This window comes from Lepus europaeus, chromosome 9, assembly GCF_033115175.1.
Source record: "Lepus europaeus isolate LE1 chromosome 9, mLepTim1.pri, whole genome shotgun sequence".
Taxonomy (NCBI): domain Eukaryota; kingdom Metazoa; phylum Chordata; class Mammalia; order Lagomorpha; family Leporidae; genus Lepus; species Lepus europaeus.
In genome coordinates this window covers 19870329-19893404 of record NC_084835.1, presented here as the reverse complement: position 1 = coordinate 19893404, position 23076 = coordinate 19870329, and the positions used below count along the sequence as shown (strand labels likewise).

At 57.7% G+C, this 23076-nt stretch overlaps 1 protein-coding gene across 3 annotated transcripts; it reads right to left on the bottom strand.

Annotated features, from left to right (window-relative positions):
* Positions 1-471: 471 nt before the first annotated feature.
* XIRP1 (xin actin binding repeat containing 1) lies at positions 472-8879 on the bottom strand. Of its 3 annotated transcripts, XM_062200670.1 has the most exons (3): positions 8748-8879; positions 2669-6008; positions 2152-2238 (listed from the first exon to the last, which is right to left on the bottom strand). In XM_062200670.1, the coding sequence occupies exons 2-3, from the start codon at positions 6002-6004 to the stop codon at positions 2230-2232; spliced, it is 3345 nt and encodes a 1114-aa protein (XP_062056654.1). In that variant the 5' UTR covers positions 6005-6008; positions 8748-8879; the 3' UTR covers positions 2152-2229. The 3 variants fall into 3 exon arrangements, with proteins under 3 accessions (XP_062056652.1, XP_062056653.1, XP_062056654.1); XM_062200668.1 differs by having other exon boundaries at positions 472-6008; XM_062200669.1 differs by having other exon boundaries at positions 472-6005.
* Between the last annotated feature and the right edge of the window lie 14197 nt (positions 8880-23076).

Below are 23076 nucleotides of genomic sequence, written 5' to 3'. Positions count from 1 at the left end.
GTGTGCACTGGGCTTCCAAAGATGCTGCTGATTGCTGACCCTTGTTGGGTGACCTTGGGGTAGCAGCCGAGTGATGGGGATGGAGGGGCTGGCAGCCAGGGCCTTCCGGAGCCCTCGGACCAATCCCAAACAGAGACTGGTGCTGTGTGCATTTGGCCCGGGTCCTCTCCAGGGACTGAGAGCAGATGGCTGAGAACAGTGAGACTCCTAACAAGAGACGCAAAGGCTGAGTGTGGGGGCTTCTACTCTGGCAGCGGTGTGCAGACTCACGTGTGTCGGTGCGTGGGCCAGGCTTGGGTGGGGTACGTGTGCATGTCTGTACATAGCATACCCTCCACATGCAGCTTGCCCTGCTCAGTGGGCCTCTTCCCAGCCCTTCTTCCCCCTTTTGCAAGAATGGAAGCCACACGAGCAACTGGCCCACAGAAGTCCTTTCTCCTTGGGCCTCACCCTGTGTGTGCTAGAGGTAGGCAGCCGCCTCAGTCCTCGGGCCTTGGACAGTGACAGCCCCATGACAAGCAGGAGGCTGTCGTGGAAACAGAGGGGCTCACTGGGCAGCTGACTGGGAGGGGCTGCGGGGCACCCAGGCCATGTCGGCCTCTGGCAGACCACTGCTGAACCCAGCAGGGCTGTGCAGGAAGTGCCGCAGCAGGGGGGAGGCGTGGTGCCCCAGAGGGGAGCCTGGACCTCTGGGCGGCTCTGCCTGCTCCGTGACGGTGGTGGAGGAAGCGAGGACGGTGTTTCCAAACTGGTCCACCTCCTCATACTGCTCTGTCACGGTTCTTGTGGCTCCGTAGCGCTGGGAGCCGCCCGGCCCCGTCTGCAGCTCCAGCACTGTCTTCTGCCGCCCCGTGGACGGAGGGCTGGCTGAGGCCGGCGCAGGCTTGGGCTGTCCGGGGCACTGGCTGACCTTCCTAGCCTCGGCTTGGCCCAAGTCCTGAGATGAGCGTGTGCTTTTCCCTGAGACATCAGGGCTGCCCTTAGGGTTGCAAGCGTCCGGAAGCTTCCTCGTGGCTGACTGGATGGAGATGAAGGTCGGGGAGGAGGGTGAATTTCTGCTGGAAGGTAGGACTCGAGGGAGGCCCAAATCGTCTCTCGATGTCTCTGGCCTCCTGGTAGGAGAGACAGTGGAGACTGCTTGACCTCTGGCCTCTGTCTGATTTCTGAGCTCAGCTTGGCCCTCGGCCTCAGGGTGGCCTGCAACCCGTGCTTGGTTCTTTGTTACAATTTGACTCCCAGAGCCACTGGGCCTGGCTCTGCTGCTGGCCGTGACATTGACCTTGTGGGCACTGTGGCCCTCCTGGGGTCCCTGGGTATGGCCCTTAGAATTAACCTCTGGCTGGAGGCTTGACATGGAACTAAGGGCCTTGTGCACAGCTTCTTCGATGTCTAGCAGCCTGGCCAGGGTCTGTTCTTTCAGCCGGGCAACCTCTGTGCTAACCCGTGTCAGCTCCCCGAAGGCCTGCTCCACCGAGGCCTCGGGCGTGCGGGGGGCGGCAGGAGCCTGCGGGGTGGTCCCTGCCAGCTGGGGCACAGCCTCAAAGAGCCTCCGCAGGGCCTGCACATCCACACTGCTTGCAGCCTCTTCCTCCAGGGCTCGCACCTGACTCAGGAGGCCTTGGAGCTCCTGCTGGCTTCCCCGTGGAGCCTCAGGGCTCTCAGGGGTCCCCCCGTTGGCGTCTCCACTGGGCTGCCTTCCTGGGGGACTGGAGCCCTGTTGCGGTGGCTTGAGGTCACAGTTGAGAACGTTGAGCTTAGGGGGCTCAGGGCTCTGGGCGTTGCTTCTCACAGCCTGATTCTTGCTGGGCCTGGAGGCCATGGTGGGGAAGCCATGTGCAGGGCTGGGCTGGCTGTGTCCCTGGGGGCATCCAGGGAGAGGCCTTCCGCCCTGGCCTGTCGTCACGGGAACCTGGGTCGCTGGGAGGATGGCTGTCCCCGGCTCACCTTGTCTGTTTCCTTGCTCTGGTTCTGAGGAGGAGCTGTGGGATGGAGCTGAGGGCATGGGCAGCCTCCGAGGGGGGTGCATCTGGGCCAGGTACGCAGGTTTGGGGGGCACCTGAGGCTTCTTCCGTGGAGGCTCCGGTCTGGGGGTCTCTGTCTGCGACCCTCCAGGGTCTCTCTGGCCAGCAGGGCTGCTGTGGGAGTGAAGAAGGGGGTCCGGCAGGGGCTCAGAGGCCTGCTGGATGGAGTCCTCCTCCGGACGGGCTCGGGCTGGGAAGGCAGGTCCTGTCACAGCAGCTGGGAGAGCAGGAGGGGGAGGAACAGAGGCATTATGGGAGTGCAGGCTGGCACCTGTAGCCTGGGGCCCAGAGGCCAGGGTGTGGCGGGCTAGAGGGGCAGTCTTCAGGGCGTTCTCTGGAGCTTGGAGGCCACCCAGGGAAACTTGTGCCGTGACCTTCCCCGGAGGCCTCCTGGACCTCTGTGTGTGGTGGCCCTCTGGCTCCTCGTGCTGTGGCTCAAGAATCTGAGCTGGGCCTCTCCCGAGTGGGTTGGGAGGCTGGGCCCTGAGGGCAGTCTCCCTGACCCCGGGCTGGGCGTGCTCCTTGGGAGGCTGGATGACCCTGGGTGGCTTGCAGGTCCGCACAGGGTGAGCGGTGTAGATGCCATCCTGAATCCTTCCCCACCCCCCAGGCAGCCCTCTGGGCAGTGCTTTCTCTTCCCCACTAACCTTTCTGGGGGCTGCTGGGATCCCGGGGTCACCTCCAGCCACAGGCCTGGTGTTGCTGTGGGGAGCGCCAGTGGCGGAGGCTGGCACTTGCAGGCCATCCTGGACAGGCATGGGAGTGGCTGCGGGGGCAGAGCCCTGCTTGTGTCTGTTCAGGACTTGCTGGTGCAGGCTTTGGGCCTCGGCTGTTGCCATTCGCAGGCTCTGCATGGCGGCCTGGAGGTCTGGGGTCCCAGGGCCTGGAGGGGTGGCCGTGGCTCCTTCTGCCTCTGCCAAGGCTGCCACCCCCGTGTGCCCAGTGTGTCCTTTTCTCTGCTCTTCTGTGACCTTCAGTGAAGTCGGGGCTGCAGCCTTCCCAGCCAGAGGGGCGGCCTTCGCAGTGGCCTGAGGTGGGCTGGGGGTGGCCCCCGGGCCTCTCAGATGCCCCATCCCCATGCCAGGGTCCAGTGGGGGAACGTGGATGATGCTCTCTGTTGGGGGCGGCCCCTGGGCCCCGTCGCTGGCGGGCACCGTACTTGGGTCCGCTGGTGGCTCCCACCGCAGACTGTGCAAGCCACTCAGGTCTCCTTTGTCTATGCAGCTGGCCAGCAGCTGCACACTGCTCCTCTCAGGGGCCCTGCTGCTTAGCTGGGGCTGGAGGGAGTAGGCGGTCAGTGCCACTAGTCCCTGCTCTGTCTCCTGCATCACCAGTCCCGTCCTCATCATGGAGGTACCAAGGCTGCAAGCCAGCAGCTGCTGGAGCTTGGGGTCCATGTCTTCAGTACTCCCACTGCCGCCCGGAGCTGGCAACCTCAGTGGCTGGAGCTGCAGCTGCCCGGCTGGGTCCTCCTGCACCAGCAGCCCCTGCTTGTCCACGTCTGGCCGGCGTAGCACTTGGCGGACAATCCTGGGAAGCTCACCGGCCACCAGCTCCTCCTTCTGGATGTAGGGGCGGCCCTGCCCTGGGCCTGGGAGCACGTACTTGGCGAGGCAGAGCTCACCCGGGCCTCGAGACTCCATGAGGATCCCTCCATGGTGCAGGACGCCGGGCGTGGCATGCAGAGCCCGCAGGGTCCCCTCGGCTGCAGTCTCCTGCCTCTCGGGCATCCCGTTGCCCGAGGGACTCACGGGCTGCTCTTCCTGCAGGTTGCCCCCTCGGATGCTCTCAGCTGCCAGGGAGCCCATGGGGCAGTTCTCAAAGAGCCAGGTGAACTTGTGCACCGAGCCTGCGGGGATGGGCTCAGCAGGGACCCTGGATGCTTGCTCTTCCCCCTTGCCTGCCTCTAGTGCTTGGAAAACCTCCTTCTGCCGAGACACCTGCCCTGAGGGGATCTCCACCCGGCTGCAGTATCGCATGGGCCCCCTTCCACAAGGACGGCCGGAGGCTGGCAGCGGCTCCGTCTCGAAGACGTGTCCGTCCGTGTGCCTCTCCCCAGCCTGGACCTGGCTGACCTGTAGATGCTGCTCCTTGGAGCCCTCTGCCTTGTCCAGGGGCTGGGGCTTGAACATCCAGGTGCAGGACCGTGCCTCAGCCTGGGCCGTGGGATCTGGGACTTCCAAGCCTTGCTTCTCCGCCAGCTCGCTCATGGGGCATGTCTCAAACAGCCATCGGATGGTCTGCACGTCGCCTTTCGGGGGTGCCTCGGGCCGGGGGCCTTCCTGCCTCTGCCCCTCTTCTTCCTGTCGCTCCTGCTGCTCCCGCTGGTGGATCATCTCCAAGGGCTGAGTCTCAAAGAGCCAGCGAGCCGTGCCGACGTCCCCGGCAACCACTTCCTGCCGGGTGATACCCCGCACCACATCGACGGTGCTGGGGCTGCGGCCAAGTCGGTCCAGCGGTTGCGTCTCGAACATCCACCTGTAGCCTCGCACATCACCCCCGACTACCTGCTCCCTGCTGACAGAGGTGAGGGCGTGAAGGTGGCCCCTGCTGTCCTGCATGGCGTACACTGGGGACCCTGTGGCCTGGGACTGCCCAGGTTCAGCTCTGCTCTCACTGCCAAGGGTGGAAGGCTCGCCCTGCCCAATGCTGTCCAAGGGAAGGGTCTCAAAAAGGTTCTTGAAGGTCTTCACGTCCCCCTTCACACCATCCTCCAGGGGGGCTCTCTGAGAGGGGGGCTCATGCAGGAGCCCCTCCCCCTGTTGGGGCCCCACCCGCTGCAGGTGGCCCACTTGCACCTTGCCTCTGGGAGTGTCCAGGGGCTTCGTCTCAAATAGCCACAGGGTGGAGCGGACATCGCCAGGGACCACTTCTTCCTTGGGCGGAACCTCTGCTCCGGGCTCCTCCTCTCCCTTCAGGGTGTCCAGCGCTCGGGTCTCAAACAGATGCCGCTGCTGCTGCACATCTGGCCCAGGGGGGACGAGGTCCGGGGACGGCTGGAAGTCCTTCTCATCTACCTCGATCTCCCGGATGGCATCCAGAGGCTGTGTCTCAAAGATCCAGCGCGTGGCACTGACGTCGGGCCGGGCCCCCTCCTCCAGGGAGATCCCCCGGATCACCCGCACCTGGCTGGGGTCCCGGTTGATGGCATCCAGAGGCCTGGTCTCAAAGAGCCAGCGGGCGGTCCTCACCGCGTTGCTTTGGATCTCCTCCCGGCACGCGGCCTTGACCTCGTGGATGGCGCCCTCGGAGTCCTGGATGGCACACAGCGGCTCTGTTTGGAACAGCTTCACCGTCTTCTTCACGTCGCCCTTCAGCTCCTGGATCTCTGAGCGTAGCTCCAAGGGGCTCTGTTCCTGGGTGGAGGGGCGGGAGCCCAGGCGGTCCAGCGGCCGGGTCTCAAAGAGCATCCTGGTGCCCTGCACGTCCCCGCTGGCCGCAGGCTCCCTCACGGCAGCCCCCAGGGCCTCGGCCTGGCCCAGCTCACCCAGCGGCTTTGTCTCAAACAGCCGGCGGGCTGCACGCACGTCCCCTCCGGCCGGCCGGGGTTCGGCTGGCTCCCGGTCCGTGCTGTTGGCGAAGGAGCCTTCCTCAAACTTGCGGGAAGTGGCCTGGACGTCGCCGCCCCGCACGGGCTCCCTGGCAGCCGGCTTCTCATGCTCTCCGATGGCATCCAGCCGCCAGTTCTCAAAGATCCAGCGCATGCATTGGACGTCGCCCTCCGTGGGCTCCTCGGAACCCAGGACTTCGGCCAGATCCTCAGCCACGGCCTCGGCCAGATTCTTGCGGAGCTCGGGGTGGATGTGCTTGTAGAGGCGGCGCAGCTCGCTCGCCTGCCGCTGCTGGTGGAACTTGGAGAAGGACTCCTTGGGAGGTGGTAGCGGCAGGTCCTCTGGGGCTGGGGGCGAGGGGAGGGGCAGGTCCTGTGCCGTCGTCATGGAGATGACTGGGGAGGGAGCCAGCTGGGTCTGGGCGTCGGCCATCCTTCTGGGGAGAAGGGGCAGAAGTGAGACTGGGGTTGGGGACAAGTGGCAGGGGACAGGGCCCAGGAGCAGCTTAGAGACCCCCTCGCCAGGTCAGCTGGGCCTGCACCTCACTTTGCCACCTGTATGGTTGGTGGGCAACAGGTCTTGAAGTCATACCTGTGGACCCATCCATCCAGGTGGGATTCTACTTCCCTGGGGTCACCTGGATTGCTAGGGAGCAGGCAGGGTACTGCTGGCCACAAAGCTAGTTCCTTCAACCCCACAAAGGATGTCCAAGCCTCCAGCGGGAAAACTGAATATGTCTCATCATCACCTTTGGCAAACTCAGTTTTCCCTGGTAGATTCCCAAGGAAGTGGCCCCGGGGAATACTGACTTAAAGAGTCTTAGTCATGGAGAGGGAGTTCCCTAAACTGGGGTTTGGGTTTCCCCACAGAGGTGAAATTCCCCTGGCTGAACACCAGAGGGCGCACTTGCCTCTTGGACCGGGAACTCTGCCCAGCCTTGGCTCACAACTCCCTCCAACCTTTCCCAGACTCTGGGAGGCGGCAGCCCACGCCAGAGCGGAAGCAGTGGAGGCCCAGAGAGGGGGATTGCTCACCAGATGTCCTGTGGTCAGACAGAGCCAAATTCTGAATCCCAGGTTAGGGTTTTTGTGCTGTAGTCCCACGACTCAGAAGATCTGGGCTTATGGGGGCTAATCAGGGTCTTTTAGCCAGACCCTTTGTAATTACAGTTGGGGAAACGGGGGCCCAGAGTCGGATCCTAGTGAGTGAGTGTCAGGTACTGCCGGCTCAGGGTCCCTAGACCCCGATTAGGAACTGGTCCCCAAGAAAGAAGGTGGGAGGTGTGAAACTTTCTAACTGGCGTGGTGCCCCTCTGTCCCCCAGCAGGTTCTCCCAGGAAAATGTGAAGGTGACACCCAAAGGGTAGTGGACAGTGGGCCCAGGGCCCCACCCCTGGCGCATGGAGACCCCTCCCCAGTCGCGTACAAGCAGGCAGCCTTCTAAGGGCTCAGCTGAGACCTCTTCCTGCAGGCCTGCATCATCACTGGGCCCTGCACCTGGCTCCTGGTCCTCTGCTTCCTTTCTTCCCATAAGAATCAGCTTCCACCAGGACGTGGTCTCTCCCTAGTTCTACCCCTCGGCTCTCAAACCCTCCTCTGCTCTCCATCCCAGGCTCTCAAACCCTCCTCTGCTCTCCATCCCACGTCTGTCTTATCGGTCCTGTGACAGGTGTCTTGATAGTTCCCAGAGGCCATTAGGGAAAGAATGTTCACCGCCCCCCCCCCCCCAACCGCCTCCCCCACTGACCCTGACCCACTGCTGCGTTCTACACTTGGGGCTAAATATAGCTGAGGTCCTGGCCTCGGAACAGCAACCCAGGGCTCAGCCAGTGGGGACCTGGGCTGCTCGTGGTTCAGCCCATCCTCTTTGTCATCCTGGTCTCCCCGATCCTGCCTCCTGAGTGGGTGCCAGGCCATTGGCTGTCAAGTAGTGACCTCCCTGTGGTGAAAGGTAGAGCAGGTGCAGGGACAGTGACAGCAGGTGGGGGCGTGAGCTCCTTCTATGGCCTCAGAAAGAGGAGAGGGGAAGCTGACCACTTGCCCAGCCGGCCAGTCGTGTCCAGCAGAGGTGTGGGAGCCCCTGGGGAGTGTGAGCTCTGGAACCTTCAGCTACAGTCCCACCTCAGTGTCTGCCCAAGGCAGACCTGCCCCTTCCTGTCACTCCCAGTGTGGCCCGAGCAGCCAGCAGCTCCACCCCGCCCCCACCCCCAGGAATCCCCAGAATCCAGGGGAGGGAGTCGCACCAAGGGAACCTCAGAGGTCACTGACTGACTCGGAGGGAAACAGGTCCCTGGAGGGGCAAGGAGCTGTCTTGGGGGGGGGGGGGGCTGAGGAAGGCAGAGGCAGTTTCCTGCCCCTCATCTCCTGCACCCTTGTCTGTCTTCCCCTGGGGCAGGGGAAGGGTGAGGATGGAATTCAGATTTGGGACAAGACTTAGGGTGAGGTGGATCCCAAGAGCTAGCCCAGGGAATGGCCTGCCAGGGCTCAGCCAGGCTCTCAGAACCACCCATCTCTGCCCCAGGCTTCCTCCTCCGCCCAGCCGGCCCCGGATGGCTTTACTTCTGGACAGACTTAGAACTAGTCCCCGGCCCGGCCTCGAGCCCGCAGCTCGGCCCCCAAGGCTTTAGCACTGGGCAAGACGCTGGCTTGGGGCGGTCATCACGCCCAGGCTCTAGGCCACATCCGGGGGTTGCTGGGCTCAGTCCAGCCCAGGGAGTTATCCCTGGGGCCAAATATGCTAGGACTTTGACCTACGACAGCTGGCACAGGGCTTGTCTCAGCCCTGCACGCTCGGCCCGCTTGCTGGGCCCTGTGGCCCATGCCCTCTTCCTCTCTGTCGCTGGTTCCTCCAGACCCTGGGCCTGCCTGGCACCTTCCTGCCAGGAAGTTTCTGAGGGGCTCCCGAAAAGCCTTTGTGGACGGTGCCTGGCTGGCGAGAACCTATTTCTTCTGCCGGCCTGGGCCCGCGGTGGCCACTCAGAGGGCTTGCGCCAGGCCCAGGAGGGCACAGCCTGATTAGAGACATCTGCTGCCCTACACCCACTGCCCGTGTGTGCCCCTGCTCCCCCTTTCCCTGCTCAGAGCCACCCCTCTAACCCCATCCCGCAGGATCCACACGGGATCGCCGTCTGGGAGCCGGTCCTGCCATGGAAGGACAGAGCGGGCAGCTGACTCACCGAGGGTCCTGCTTGGCTGGTGGGGGGCGTGGGGACTGTCACAGGGTGGCCTGGGGGTCTGCCGTTGCTCTTGAGCTTTGGGGGGGGGCTGGTCTGCTCCGTGGGCTCCGCCGTCAGGTGCCTTCTTGCAGCCCTGGCTCTGGGTCTCTGTCCCCTGGCAGCCCCGGCAGCTGCCTTTATCTCGCTGGCTGGGGGTGGGCCAGGGTGGGGCGGGCGGGCTATGTTCAGAGCATTAAGTGGTTCGGTTATTTTTAGGGCTGTGGAAGTCACTCTTGCGTCCCGGGGAGTCAGTTACATGTCCTTCGGGCCGGGGAGGAGGAGGGGAGCTTCATTCATCCCCTTCTGCCCGGGGAAGGGGTCAGTGACTCAGCCTGCGGTGGGGCGGGGGGCGCCCCGGACTATTTTGAGGGAGTGAATAAGGAGGGCCATCGGACACTTGGGCAGCCTCGGTCCCTAATGCCGTGTCCCCATCATCCTCTCTGGACTGGCCTCTGCCTCCTGCTGACTTGAGTGCCCGCTGTGCTGGGAGACCCGAGACCCCGCAAGGGGGCATCACCCTCTGTCATCCCCTGAGTGGGGCTTGGCTCTCGTTCTCCCCGTTCCCTTGTGCCCCGAATCTTCTCTCCCCCACTCCTCCGTGAGCCCCATGGCTCAGCTCTTTGCAGCCCTGGGTCCAGCATGGCCTGCAGGAAGCACATGGCAATGCCCAGGCCCCCGATCTATCCGAGAACTCCATGGAGTGGATCTGCGGCCTAGTCTCCTTCTGGACGATTCTCTCTGACTCACGGCCCAGACTTTCTGGGAATGGAGGGGAGGGGAGGGGTGGCATTCAGGGGCTGACGGTGGGGTTATTTCTGACCCTCGAGTCATCCACTTCCAAGTCATAGACGGAGTGTGCGTGGGGGGCGGGGGCAACTCCTTGCTGCCCGGAGCCCAAGGGGCCTGGCAGGCTCAGGGTCCCTGTATTCAGTCCAGGCTGGTGACGACATCAGGGGGCCACACACAGCGCACGTGACAGGGGCTTTTGTCCCGGATGGGAGGCCTGGCCCCAGCTCCATGTCTAAGGGTGAGCAGGTGCCCTCTGTCACCTGGCAGGCACAGTCTTCCTTCAGTGTGAGGGGTGACACTTACGCATGGCTCACTTTTTCCATGCTGTCAGTGGCAGTCAGGTGGCGGCGGTGGCTGGGGCATGTGGGAACCCCGGTTCCCTGCTCTCCCCACCTCTTCTTTCTTCCCCGTGCTGTCTGTAGTCCTGTCCACCTGCTGCCCAGAATCCCAGGTCTCCCTCGGCGAGGCAGGGACATGGCCATTTGCCCTGATTGGTTCCAAGGGAAGGAGCAGGGTCCCTCGCGGAGCCTGGGGATACGAAAAGTGCTGCTTCCTTGGGTGGTTTTGAGAACGGTGTGAGTGAACGTGTGACTGGGGTTTAGGATACGGCAGGACTGTAGCAACACCTGTAGCAATGCACAGGTATTGATGAGAAGGGTGTGTAGGCGGATCTCACTCTCCCTTTTGCCTTCAGGGGAGAATGTTTTTCTGTCACACAGCTGTGCTGTCTAGAACATTTGTTACTAGCCACGTGGCTACTAAAATTTAAATAGAATAAAACGAACTTCACTTGTTTGCTGTGCCCGCCACGTTGTAAGTGTCGTGCAGACACATGGCTAACCATGGCCATACTGGACAGTGCAGTCTGTTTCTACTTTTGTGGAAGGTTCTACTGGACGGTGCTGTTGTAGACAGTAAACATTTCATTACATGCAGCGTTTCCATCTTTGCCTTGGCAGCCAGGGAGCTCCAAGTGAAATTTTTAGTTTTCTTTTACTTTATGGCATAAGCCTTGTGGCCTGTCATCTGTTTCTGAAGTTTCCCAGGACAAGGGGCTTTCAGTTTTAAAACTCAGAAAATTATAAAAAAAAAAAAAAACCCTTTATATTTACTCCTCTCCCCTGACACCAAAAAGCCTCAGAAAGTTCTGAGAAAACCAGGACAAGTTAGTCTCTCCTTGTGTCACATCATCATGACGTCAGCCACGAGGCTGTCACGGCACTGAGTTTGGCATTATTCACGGAGTGTCTCAGTGGTATCACAAAAGGTAAACCGAGGCACAATACATTTACAGTTTATTTGTGCAAACAACACATCGCGGATCAACTCCCAGCCGGAAGTGTTCTGGAGCTCCACCAAGCACATGCACACGGGAGGCTTTGATGGGCGGGACACAGAGGTTAAGGGGAGGCTGTGTGGCGGGTTAGTTAGACAGGGGCCTTATTTGGTCTGTCCCACAGGACAGCTTCCGGTTATAGGAGTTTGGTGGCTGCTTCCAATTGGTTACACCGAAGACCTAGCTTTCTTTAATGTAGGCAATTTTAAGAACAGGTCAGGCAGAGCCGGTGCTGTGGCTTAGTGGGTAAAGCTCATGCCTACATTGCCCGCATCCCATATGGTCGATGGTTCCAATCCTGGCTGCTTCACTTCTGATCCAGCTCCCTGCTAAGGCCTGGAAAAGCAGTGGAGATGGCCCAAATGCTTGGGCCCCTACACTCCATTTGGGGAGTGAACCAGCAGATGGAAGGACTCCCCCCCCCCCCCCCGACACCTCTCTGTAACTCTGCCTTTCAAATAAATAAATAAACCTTAAAAAAAAGAACAGTCAAGTTCAGTGTCACCTATGAGTGTGAATCAAGCCAGGATGAGGTCACTTAGGAGACCTTAATGGCTTTGTCTGCCCTGGGGTTTTTCTATGTCAAACCATTTTGGGAATCAGTGCACACACTGAGGCTGATCGGTTGGTCTATGGGAAAAGGCAGAGAGAGACTGAGGGGGGCTCTGTGCCAGGTGTGGCTTCCCAGGCACCCCGGGCCCTCCTGGAACCCACTGCCTCCCGGTCTCCAGGGCGCCAGTCCGTGCCATGCCCTCCCTCTGATTGGGCTCGTGCCTTCATCTCCCTTCCTCTCCCTCCGCTCTAAGGAGGAGGCAGCCGCCCTGTGGTTCTGGAGAGGCAGTGTTCAGGGAGGCTGTGAAGGCAGCCCGCCTCGGTTCGAATCCATGTGACCCTAGCTATGCAACTGGCAAGCTTCTTTCTGTTTTAAATTGGAGGGTTATTATTTAAACTTTTTTTTTTCATTTTATTTGAAAGGCAGAGAGAAATTTCTTTCAAAAAATATTCTGTTTATTTATTTGAGAGACAGAGTTACAGACAAAAGAGACAGAGAGAAAGGTTCTTCCATCTGCTGGTTCACTCCCCACATGGCCACAATGGCCGGAGCTGGGCTGATCAGAAGCCAGGAGCCAGGAGCTTCCTCTGGGTCTCCAATGCCAGTTCAGGAGCCCCAGCACTTGGGCCAGGGCCATCTTCTACTGCCTTCCCAGGCAATAGCAGGGAGCTGGATTGGAAGTGGAGCAGCTTGGACTACAACTGACACCCAAACGGGATGCAAGTAGAGGCTTTAGCTCACTTGCTGCAGCACTGGTCCTGTGATGGAGAACTTAACATCCACTTAACATCCCCAAATGCCTGCACCAACCAGACTGGACCAGGCTAAAACCAGGAGTCTGTAACAACTCTGTCCCGGTCTCCCATGTGCGTGGCAGGGAGCCGGCTGCTTGAGCCATCACCTGCTGTCTCCCACAGTAGGCATGAGGGAGCTGGATGGGAAGTGGAGTTGCTGGGACGCCACCCAGGCACTCTGGTGCGGGCTGCTGGGGTCCTGTGCTGCGACGTAAGTCGCTGTGCCAAATGCCCACACTTGGCACATTTTGTGGCCTGCCTGTCCCTCAGATGCCCCGTCAGTAAAAAGGGAATGGTAATAATTGTGCCTACTGCAAAGCCCTGTTGCAAGAAACACACACAGGAGCTTCTTGCAACCCCTGGTGTCCATCAACTTCCAAAAGTTCTTTTTGGAACTTTTTGAACTTTTTGAAGCCTCCTCGTAAGATACAGAGCTTGGAGCAGGCCTGGCCCAGAGTAAACTCAATAAATGACTAATTCTGGGGCAGGCGCCTGGCCTAGCAGCCGGGCCTTCTGCATGGTGGGGCCCGTGTTCCATACCCGGCTCCGGCTCCGGCTCCTGACGCCAGCTTCCCGCGGATGCGCACCCTGAGAGGCAGTGGTGCTGCGTCCCTGCCACTCACGTGGGAGAGCGGGATTGAGTTCCGGCTCCTGGCTTCCGCTGGGCCCTGGCCCCGCCCCCCACTTCCGGGTCCCCGCTGGCCCCCGGGGTCCCCGCTGGCCCGCAGGTGGACGCGGGTGCCGGGGCAGGCCGGGCTGGGTCTGCTCAGCCTCTCGGTCCCCAGAGTCACCGGAATGCAGAGAAGGGGCTTCGTGCTCCGGGCTCAGCGCCGAGGTGAGCGCACGTGAGGGGAACGCCAGGCGGCCGCCGTTTTCCAGGGGCAGCGAGTGGGGCCTGGAGTCAGCCTGCCTGGGTCCCCGCTGCCCGTGTGTCCCTCGCCGTGTGTCTGACCTCTGGGAGCCGGCTTCGGGAGCAGGGTGTGGGGGAGCCAGCGCGGTGACCTCCCCGGGAGGCTTGTCGCCTCTGGAAGCCGCTGCGCCTTCCTCTTCCTGGTTGCTTTGTTTATTTATATTTTAAATATTTATTTATCTGTTTGAGGGGCAGAGTTACAGAGGGGTCTGCAGTGGTTCACTCAGCTGGTTCAATCCCCAAATGGCCGCAGCAGCTGGTGCTGGACCGATCCGAGGCCAGGAGCCAGGAGCTTTCTCTGGGTCTCCCATACAGGTGCAGGGGCCCAAGGCCTTGGGCCATCCTCCACTGCTATCCCAGGCCACAGCAGAGAGCTGGAGCAGAAGAGGAGCAGCTGGGACTCGAACCAGCGCCCAGAGGGATGCTGATGCCACAGGGCAGGGGGGAGATTAACCTACTACACCGCACTGCCAGCCTCCCCATTTTTTTTTTTTTAAAGAAATTTATCTAATTGAGCTGGCACAGTGGTGGTGTAGTGGGAAAACACACTGCCGGCATCCCATGTGGGCACCGGTTCTAGTCCCAGCTGCTCCACTTCCTATCCAGCTTCCTGCTAATGAGCCTGGGAAAGCAGTGGAGGACGGCCCGGGTGCCAGGGCCCCTGTGCCTCTGCCTCTCTGGAACTTTGCCTTTCAAATAAGTAAATTTTTTTTTTTTAAAGAAAGCGCCCACCCTCGCTCGCTGCCCCATTTTACACTTGGGGAAACAGAGGTTTGGTGTAGGCCTGGACGCCGCAGGGTGGGGAACAGAGCTGTTTCAGGCACGCTTCTCCCCAGCGTCACAGCTCCCAGCTCCGTGAGCCTCGCTCTGTCCATCTGCACCATGGGCACAGGGCGCTTTGGCTACAAGTGGATGGGGGAGGGTGTTTCAGGCAGAGGGTCGCAGGCACGACACGCGATCCATGTGACGTGAGAGCAGCTCGGGCAGCAGGCTGGGCTAGGAGGACTGAGTCCTTAGAGAGACTGGAGGCAGGGCCCAGAGCCTGTCGCAGCAGCCTGGTGCTGGGAGGGGTGGAGGGCTGATGAGGAGGCAGAATCGGCCACACCTGGAAACACTAAAATCTGCCCGGTGCACTGTGAGTGGTGTGGCCCAGTGGGCGGGGCCGCAGGGCACGTCCCAGGCTGGCTGGCTTGGGGAAGGGGCTGGGCAGGGGGAGTTGGGGGCTGGGGAGCAGGGTGACTGGTGGAGCAGGGACCAGACAGGTCGCTCTGGACAAGGTGAGCGTGAGATGCCAGGGTCTCCCAGGCGGAGCTGGGCTTCAGGTGGCCACCTCCTCTGGAGCTCAGGGGGAGAAGACAGGTGCAGGTGAGAACTGAGGCTGGTGACGGGGTGTGGGCTTAGGGCCAGGCCTGGGAGAGGGGCTTTCAGCAGAGCAGCAGGAGCCAGAGAGGTGAGGAGAAAGCCTCTAGGGCTTGGGTGAGCAACCCCACTGCTCCTCAGGCATCATGGGGCTAATGGGCGTCCACACAGGGGTCAGACGAATCAGCCCTTGAGTGTGTTCAGGTGGCTTGCAATGCCCACAGTGGCCAGAAGGTGGCAGCGCCACACCGAGAGACATTTCATGTAGCTGCATTTCGTCATAACATTTTGCACAGCTTCTGTGTGCTGGACTCTGGGCTGAGCATTGGCGATTTTACATATGTACCCAAATTATGTATGTATATATATTCTCATGGAGCCTACGTTTCAGCCAGAGAGGCAGTTAATACAAAGAAGTGAATTAATCTCGCAACTGGCAGTGAAGTTTCCAGACTCCAAAACTTGATTGCTTTGGTTTAGAGAGGAGTCTTTCTGGAATGTGTGACCCATGTCCCGCCTCCCTGAACAAAATGTTCTGAGCAGAGCTCGGATGGCAATGTGAGGAGCAGGCTGGAACGTGCATCGCCCGTGTCAGGAAGTGCAGGGGTGGGGTGGTCCCTAAAGAACCTCCAAGACCTCCCATGATAGAAGGAGTCAGCCTGGAACCCTGGAGGGGTCAGAGAAGTCACAGGGCAGGTCCATCAAGGGGGAGGTGGCAGCGGGCCGGGTGGGGACACGAAGGGCTGCCCTGGCCTGGCAACTCCCTGAGGAAGGGAGGTGTCCCCAGCTTCCTCTCTGTCTTCTCCCCAGGCCCCAGCACCCTGCGCTTACTCCTGTTGCCCCTGACTCATCTAGGGTGTAGGCAGGAAAGCGCTGCTGGTGCCCTCAGAGTGTGTCAGACACCCAGATGCCTGCTCGGCTCGGGTGCCTTGGGGACACACCACTCCAGGTGCACCATCCCTTGATAAGGGCGACATAACCTCCAGCCAGCTGCTCACAGTGCTCCCCGCCTGTGCGGGTTCTGGTCTTGGCCATTTCCTGTCCAGGACCCTTTAGCAGCTCTTGTCACTCTTGCATGGGAGCCAATGCTGGGGCTGCAGGCCAAGCTCTCCCCGTGAAGAGCCCCCCTTCAGACTTGAGGGGAGAGGAAGAACAATTTTCCCTTCTGGGATGCACGGTTAGCAGTTAAGACGCCCACATTGCCTGTCACAGGGCCTGGGTTTGGGTCCCAGCTCAGGCTCCTCACTCCAGTTTCCTGCTAGTGCAGTGCCTGGGAGGTGGTGGTGAGGACTCAACTATTGGGGTCCCTGACACTTAGATGGGAGACCTGGATTGAGTTCCAGACCCCCGGCTGCATCTGCTCCCAGCCCTGGCGTAAGTGGGCGTTCAGGGAGCAAACTAGCAGATGGGAACACACATTCTGTGTGTGTGTGTGTCCCCCTCTCTCCCTCCTGCCCCCCCACAAAAAAGAGAGCGGTCTTTGCAGATTGCCACCGCGGCCCGTGCTTCCTCCATTTGCAGGCGCATGGTGGAGATGGGCTGAAGGACTGGCTCCGGTTTGGTTGCTGGTGTGTCTGGAGTCTGCACTTCCCTCCAGAGCGGGGGCACTTGACTGGGAGGCAGTTTCCTTGCCTCTGGGGCGCTGGCCGCGTTCTTTGAGACGGGGAGAGCCTCTTGGAAAATCTTGTCATGAAGAATGATTTTGCACCTGTAAGAACCCAGCATGCCCTTCAGTGGCACCAAGCTTGTGTTAAGCTAAATGGTGGCATGAATAGCAGCTGCAGGGGAAGACAGGCCGCATTTCCTTAGCGGGCTTAAGCAGGACCTCCTGCCAAGTTATTGCTGCCGGGATGCCCTTTCTGGGAGATTCACAGCCAGAAAAGAGGCCAGGTAACCCAAGACTCCGTGACCTCCGTTTGTTCTGCGGAAGTTCTTTCCCTTCCGCCTTACTCAGAGGGTCTACAAACCTCTGTTTTTGTTTCTGGAGAAGTCTCGCCATCTGAAATCTGCCTCACATCACTAAGTGTTGCCTTCTCGTCTGTTATCTGTCTGTCGGGAGTTACTTTGCATCTGCCCTGAGCCTACGTGGGTAGAGGAAAGACTTTTCCTCCCAGCGCATCTTCCCTTTGCCACCCATGGTTTTGTGTCTGGTACTGCACTTGATCTTCCTGCCCTGCCAGCGATACTGCGTGGCCAAGTTTCTTTCACTCTGTCCTTTTCCTGGCTCATGCGTCAACTAGATCAGGAGAGACGGAAAACAGAGACCCTGTCGGAGACTTGACAGAGTTCTTACTGCAGGGTGGCAGAATAACGAGGGTACTGAAAAAGTTCGTGGGAAATGGAATTACAAGGAAGCTTATTTTGCTGCAAAAGGTTTTGCAACCTGTGCGTAGTTTTTCACAATGGACGTTTTGAAGACGCTTCACGTGCCGCCCCAAGACGTGCCACTTTGGCACAGGGTCTGTGTTGAGCTGAAAGCAACGAAGAAGCAGCAGGTGCAAGAAAGGCTGTCTGCCCTGCTCTGCTGTTTGCCTAAGAGCAGGACATGACTTTCTAAAGGTGCCCCTCCTCCCCTCTCCCCAGGAAAGACCAAGACCGAAGACTGTCAGCCTGGGAGGGCACCCGCTGAACCCGTGACTGACTCCCTCACCAGCCTCGTCTGTTGCATCTTCCCCACATAGGTGCCCTCCCGCGTGTTGCCCCTGGAGGCTTGAGGTCCTTTTTCTGGTTTTGTCTTGTCACCCCTCTGGATGTGGGAACTCAATTCCAGTGTCCTGCATGGGTGGCCGAGATCCAGTCACTTGATCGTACACCTGTTGCCATCTGTGCACTTCAGCGGGAAGCTGGAATCAGAAACAGCAGAACTCAGGCACTTCAGTATGGGCTATGGTCATTTTATTTTTACAAAGATTTATTTTATTTATTTGAGAGGTAGAGTTAGAGAGGGAGAGACAGAGAAAGGTGTTCCATCCCCTGGTTCACTCTCCAAATGGCTGCAGTGGCAGAGCTGGGCAGGCCCGAAGTTAGGAGCCAGGAGCTTCTGGGTCTCTCACGTGGGTACAGGGTCCCAAGGACTTGGACCATCTTCCACTGCTTTCCTGGGTCATTAGCAGGGAGCTGGATTGGAAGTGGAGCGGCCAGGACATGAAACGGTGCCCATATGGGATGCCGACGCTGAAGGTGGAGGCTTAACCCCAGGATGTGGTCGTTTTTTTAGTTTATGTCTTTATCACTAGGCCAAATGCCTGCGCCTAAGCCACCTCTTTGAGAGTTACTCTTGAGTTTTCTCTTACATGTGAATGGTACAGAATTTAGAATGATGGAGAGAAAATTATTTTTCCTTCCCTACATTACTTTTACTTTTAAAAATATTTATTTATTTGAAAGGCAGAGTAACCGAGAGGCAGAGGCAGAGAGAGAGGTCTTCCATCTGCTGGTTCACTCCCCAAATGGCCACAATGGCTGGAGCTGGGCCAATCCAAAGCCAGGGGCTGGGAGCTTCTTCCAGGTCTCCCATGTGGGTACAGGGGCCCAAGGACTGGGGCCATCTTCTGCTTTCCCAGGCCAAAGCAGGGGGCTGGATTGGAAGTGGAGCATCTGGGACCTGAATTGGTGGTGCCCACTGCACCTACGTAGGAGACCCGGAAGAAGCTCTTAGCTCCTAATTGGGGAGTGAACAGAGGATGGAAGACCTACCTCTCTCTCTCTCTCTCTCTCTCTCTCTCTCTCTCTCTGTCTCTCCTTCTCTCTCTGTGTAACTCTTTCAAAAAAATAAATCCTTAAAAACAAAACGAACAGACAAAAAACAAAGTTAATGGCCAGGATGGTGGCAGATGAGTTTGGCTTGTTTGCATTCTCTCTGGTGTAATTATATTTGAGTGCAATGTGACACAACAGGTGGCCGATTACGTAGTGACTGGAAAAAAATCACTAGCCTGCCTGGGCTGCCGTAGGCAGACACCATGGATGGGTGGCTTCGACACCAGGCATTTCCTTCTCCCAGTTCTGGGGCCTGCAAGCCTCAGACCAGTGTGCCTGCTCATTCAGGCCGGGGATCCGCTGGCTCATGTGACCTCAGGAGGGAGCGTGAGCTCCGATCTCTTCTCCTCCTCTTAGGAAGGGGTCGTTAACCCTTCTAAAGACTGCCTGGAGAGGTGAGGTCACCCTTCCCCCTGGCTGCCAGCGGCTTTGAGCTGTGAGTGGGTGTCTGCTGTCCCAGCGTGAGAGCGCGCTCAAGTGCTGCTGACACCGGGGAAACCCAGCTTCCAGGCCTCTTCCCAGCACGGAACTCACACGTTCCCGCTGACCGCCGGCCTCTGCAGCTTTCACGTGGGCATAACCACCATAGGGCCTGTCCTCAGTTTACCGGGGAGCCACTGTTCAGGTGCTCACTATTCACGGTGGACGGTGGCTGTGACATCGCATGGTGCGCTTCCAGCAGTGCCTCAGACACAGTCCCCTGCCCGCGTGGAGCTTACATTCCTGTGGGAGAGAGGCAGCACGAGGCCTAGGGTTGCTGATGACATTGCCGTGCTCAGTTTCCACTCACTGCTGGTAGCTTTTTTTTTTTTTTTTTTTTTTTTTTGGGTGCCAGAAGTTCTTTAAGATTCCTCGTGACTCCTGGTGTTCTGCAACTTGACCGTGAAGTGTGTGCTTGTGTCTGTTTCCCACCCGGCCTGTCCAGCACTGGACAGGGCGTGTGGGGGCAGTTTCCCACGTGCACAGTGTGTCTTCAGTCACCTCCAGGAATGAACTGAGCCCTGCACTTGTAATCTGAGCAGGCCACTGCCAACCAGCAGACATTTCTGCAACATTGACAGCGACAGTTGACAAGGACCAAGGTAAACAAAAAGAAAAAAAAAAAAATCCCAGCTGGGATTGAGGGAACTGAAAGCTTTAAACTGCTGATGGGTCTCGCTCTAAATCAGTGACCACTGAAACCTCAAGTGGCCCTGAGTGCTGCCCACCAGTCACCCTCCTCGTCCCCGCCCCGCTCCCCCAGACAATGGTTTCCGGTCCTGCTGCTCTTCCCAGGCCTCTAGCGAAGCCTTGTCCATGAAGACTGCCTTCACTCCTCACTCCTGCGAGAAGCAGCAGCATCTGAAGGACCTTTCCATGAGTGTGCACCCCCAGGTCCACCCAGGCGCTGACCCAGCGCCCACACACTCTGTGGTCTTTACTGTCGTGACGGAGTAACTATGTCCCCTCTTCCTTGAGGCTGGCTCCTGGTTCCTGTCCCCTTGCTCCTCAAGGAAGCGACCGGATCGCTCTGCTGAGTCCTGATCCCCTGCCCTCCGCAGCACCATTTCCATCAGCGTGCAGACACAATGCCGTTTTCACATCTTAAAAAACAGCAACCCAGTGGAGGATGGCCCAAGTGCTTGGGCCCTGCACCCGCATGGGAGACCAGGAGAAGCACCTGGCTCCTGGCTTCGGATCAGCGCGGTGTGCCGGCCGCATTGCGCCGGCCGCAGTGACCATTAGGGGGTGAACCAACGGAAAAGGAAGACTTCTCTCTCTCTCTCTCTCTCTCTCACTCTCACTGTCCACTCTGCCTGTCAACAAAACAAAACAAAAACAGCAACCCCACTCCAGCTACTGCCTTTGTGTCTTCAGCCCTTTGCGGGTGAACTTCTTGAAATACAAAGGGGCTTCAAACTTCTTCAGGGAAAATGTGTGTCATGAAAAAACTGTGCACGGATTAACAATGTTTTTGCACCAAAGAAACTTATCTTTTAATTCCATTTGAAATTGAAGTTCGCTTGTATTTATCCGTGTTGCCTCCAATTTCTGATTTCCCCTTCTCTGTTTCAGTGTTTTGCTCCCCCAGTTCTGAAAAAGCAAATCGTGTCAAGATCCCCAGTGACCTCAGGCTTAAGTTCATTTGGACCCAGAAATCGCTCTACGTGGCTTGAGACTCTGTCCTCACTTGGCTTCCAGCACTGCCCGCTCCCCTGGCTCCCTCCCCCTCCCACTGCTGCCTCTCAGCATGTTTACCCTCTCGGTAGTGGACTCTCCATTTCACGGTTCTTCTCCTTCATGAGTTTTCTTTTTAAAGGTCATCGGTTCGCAGTGTCTGTGATCTCTGATCTCAGGATGCATGTATTTGATTGCCTGTTGGACATCCTCTTCTCTCTCTCTCTCCCTTTTTTTTTTTTTATTTTTGACAGGCAGAGTGGACAGTGAGAGAGAGACAGAGAGAAAGGTCTTCCTTTTGCCGTTGGTTCACCCTCCAATGGCCGCCGCGGTAGTGCGCTGCGACTGGCGCACCGCGCTGATCCGTTGGCAGGAGCCAGGTGCTTCTCCTGGTCTCCCATGGGGTGCAGGGCCCAAGCACTTGGGCCATCCTCCACTGCACTCCCTGGCCACAGCAGAGAGCTGGCCTGGAAGAGGGGCAACCGGGACTAGAACCTGGTGTGCCGGCGCCGCAAGGCAGAGGATTAGCCTAGTGAGCCGCGGCGCCGGCCTTCTCTCTCTCTCTCTCTTTTTTTTTTTTTTTTTTTTAATATTTATTTGTTTATCTGAAAGGCAGTGTTACAGAGAGGCAGAGAGAGAGCAAGAGCGAGAGAGAGAGGTCTTCCATCTGCTGGTTCACTCCCCAAATGGCCACAATGGTCGGAGCTAGGCCAATCCAAAGCCAGGAGCTGGGAGCTTCTTTCGGGTCTCCTATGCAAGTGCAGGGGCCCAAGGATTCAGGCTGTCTTCTACTGCTTTCCCAGGTCACAGTAGAGAGTGGGATTGGAAGTGGAGCAGTTTGGACTTGAATTGGCGCCCATATGAGATGCCTGCATTGTAAGCAACAGGTTTACCCACTACACCACAACACCAGCATCCCATATGGGTGCCAGTTTGAGTCCCAGCTGCTCTACTTTTTTTTTTAAAGATTTATTTTATTTATTTGAAAGAGAGAGAGAGAGAGAAAGAGGTCTTCTGTCTGCTGGTTCACTCCCCAGATGGCTGCAATAGCTAGAGCTGAGCTGATTTGAAGCTAGGAGTCAGGAACTTCTTCCAGGTCTCCCACACGGGTGCAGGGGCCCAAGGACTTGGGCCATCTTCTGCTGCTTTCCCAGGCCATAGCAGAGAGCTGGATTGGAAATCTGAAAATTAAGCCTTCCTCTGGTTTCATGGGCCACTGCTTGGGAAACACCCTAAATCTCACACGGTGATTTCTCTGATGAACTGACTGAGGTCCAGAGGCCACCCCAGACTTGTTCCCGTCTTTGTGGCATATCAATGGCAGATCTGGAATTAGAAACCCAACTGGCACTAGGGTGAGACAGGCAAGATGCCAAAGATGCAGACTTCAGGAGGTCTTCTCCCTCAGGGTCACAGATGTGCCTGGGCACCTCCCTTGCCTCACCAGAGGCCCAGCCCAGATTAGAGCTAGTCCTACTTACCAGGAGGGAGGGAGCATGTCTGGCTTGGGGAGCTCGAGTGAGGGGGACTTGCAGGGAGTTTTCTTACGCTGGTTCTCCCGAGGTGTGGGATATCGAGGCCTGGGATGGTTACTCACCAGGGAAGCATGTGTCACACTGTACGCACAGGGCACTGAGGGCCTCTTCACTCTGGGTGCAGAGTTCCTTGCCTGGGTTATCTTTAACTGGCTGCTGAAGGTTGCAGCATTTTTGGGTTGCAGTAGTAGATACTTCTCTCTTACAAGAATAGGCTTTCCCTCCAAGCAGATCTGTCTCGTAGGACGTGTAGGGTTCAGAGTTCTTTGTCTCTGGTCTGGTGTCTGCTTTCTTTGTGTAGAACTGCTTACTAAGAATTAAGAAGGGAGAACTAGCTTTGTTGTTGGTTGGTTGAGGTAAGAAACAAATCTCCAAGATGGCCAATATGAGACATAGAAGGAAGAAAGGTGAGGGGGGACAAGAGACATATCTTGAGCCACTTTGTGACTCTTCCAATACACTGGTAGAAAGTACAGTCTTTTCTTAGTTGGCCTCTTGGCCCACTCTCACCCTGATGTGGTATATTTTCAACAAAGCAGCTGGAGAGATCCACTAAATTATACACAAGGCAAGAAAATGAAAATGAATTAAAAGGCATTGGAAAGGAAGAGGTAAAACCATCTCTATTTTCAGATGACAAGATCTTGCACAGCAAACACTAAAAACTATTAGGAGTAACAAACGGACTCAGCAGAGTTTCAGAATATGTGGCCAATATATAAAAATTTATAGCATCAATATGAGTAACACATTTAAGAATAAAGTTAACAAAGGAAGTGTAGCACCTACATACTGAAAACTACAAAACGTTACTGAAAGAAATGAAAGATGATGAAAAGAAATGGAATGGCATCCCTATTCCTGCATCATAAGAGTTAATGTTCAGATAGCAACATGTGCTCCTCGAATGATTTATAGATTCAGTATAGCCACATAAGAATCCCACTTGATTTCTTTTAGAAATTCCAGTTGGTTTCTTTTACAAGCTAATTCCAAAATTTACATGGAAACTCAAGGAACCCAAAATATGCAAAATAATCTTGAAAAGAGGAAAAAACTGGGTGTCTCACACTTTTCAATTTCAGAATAGCTATGAAG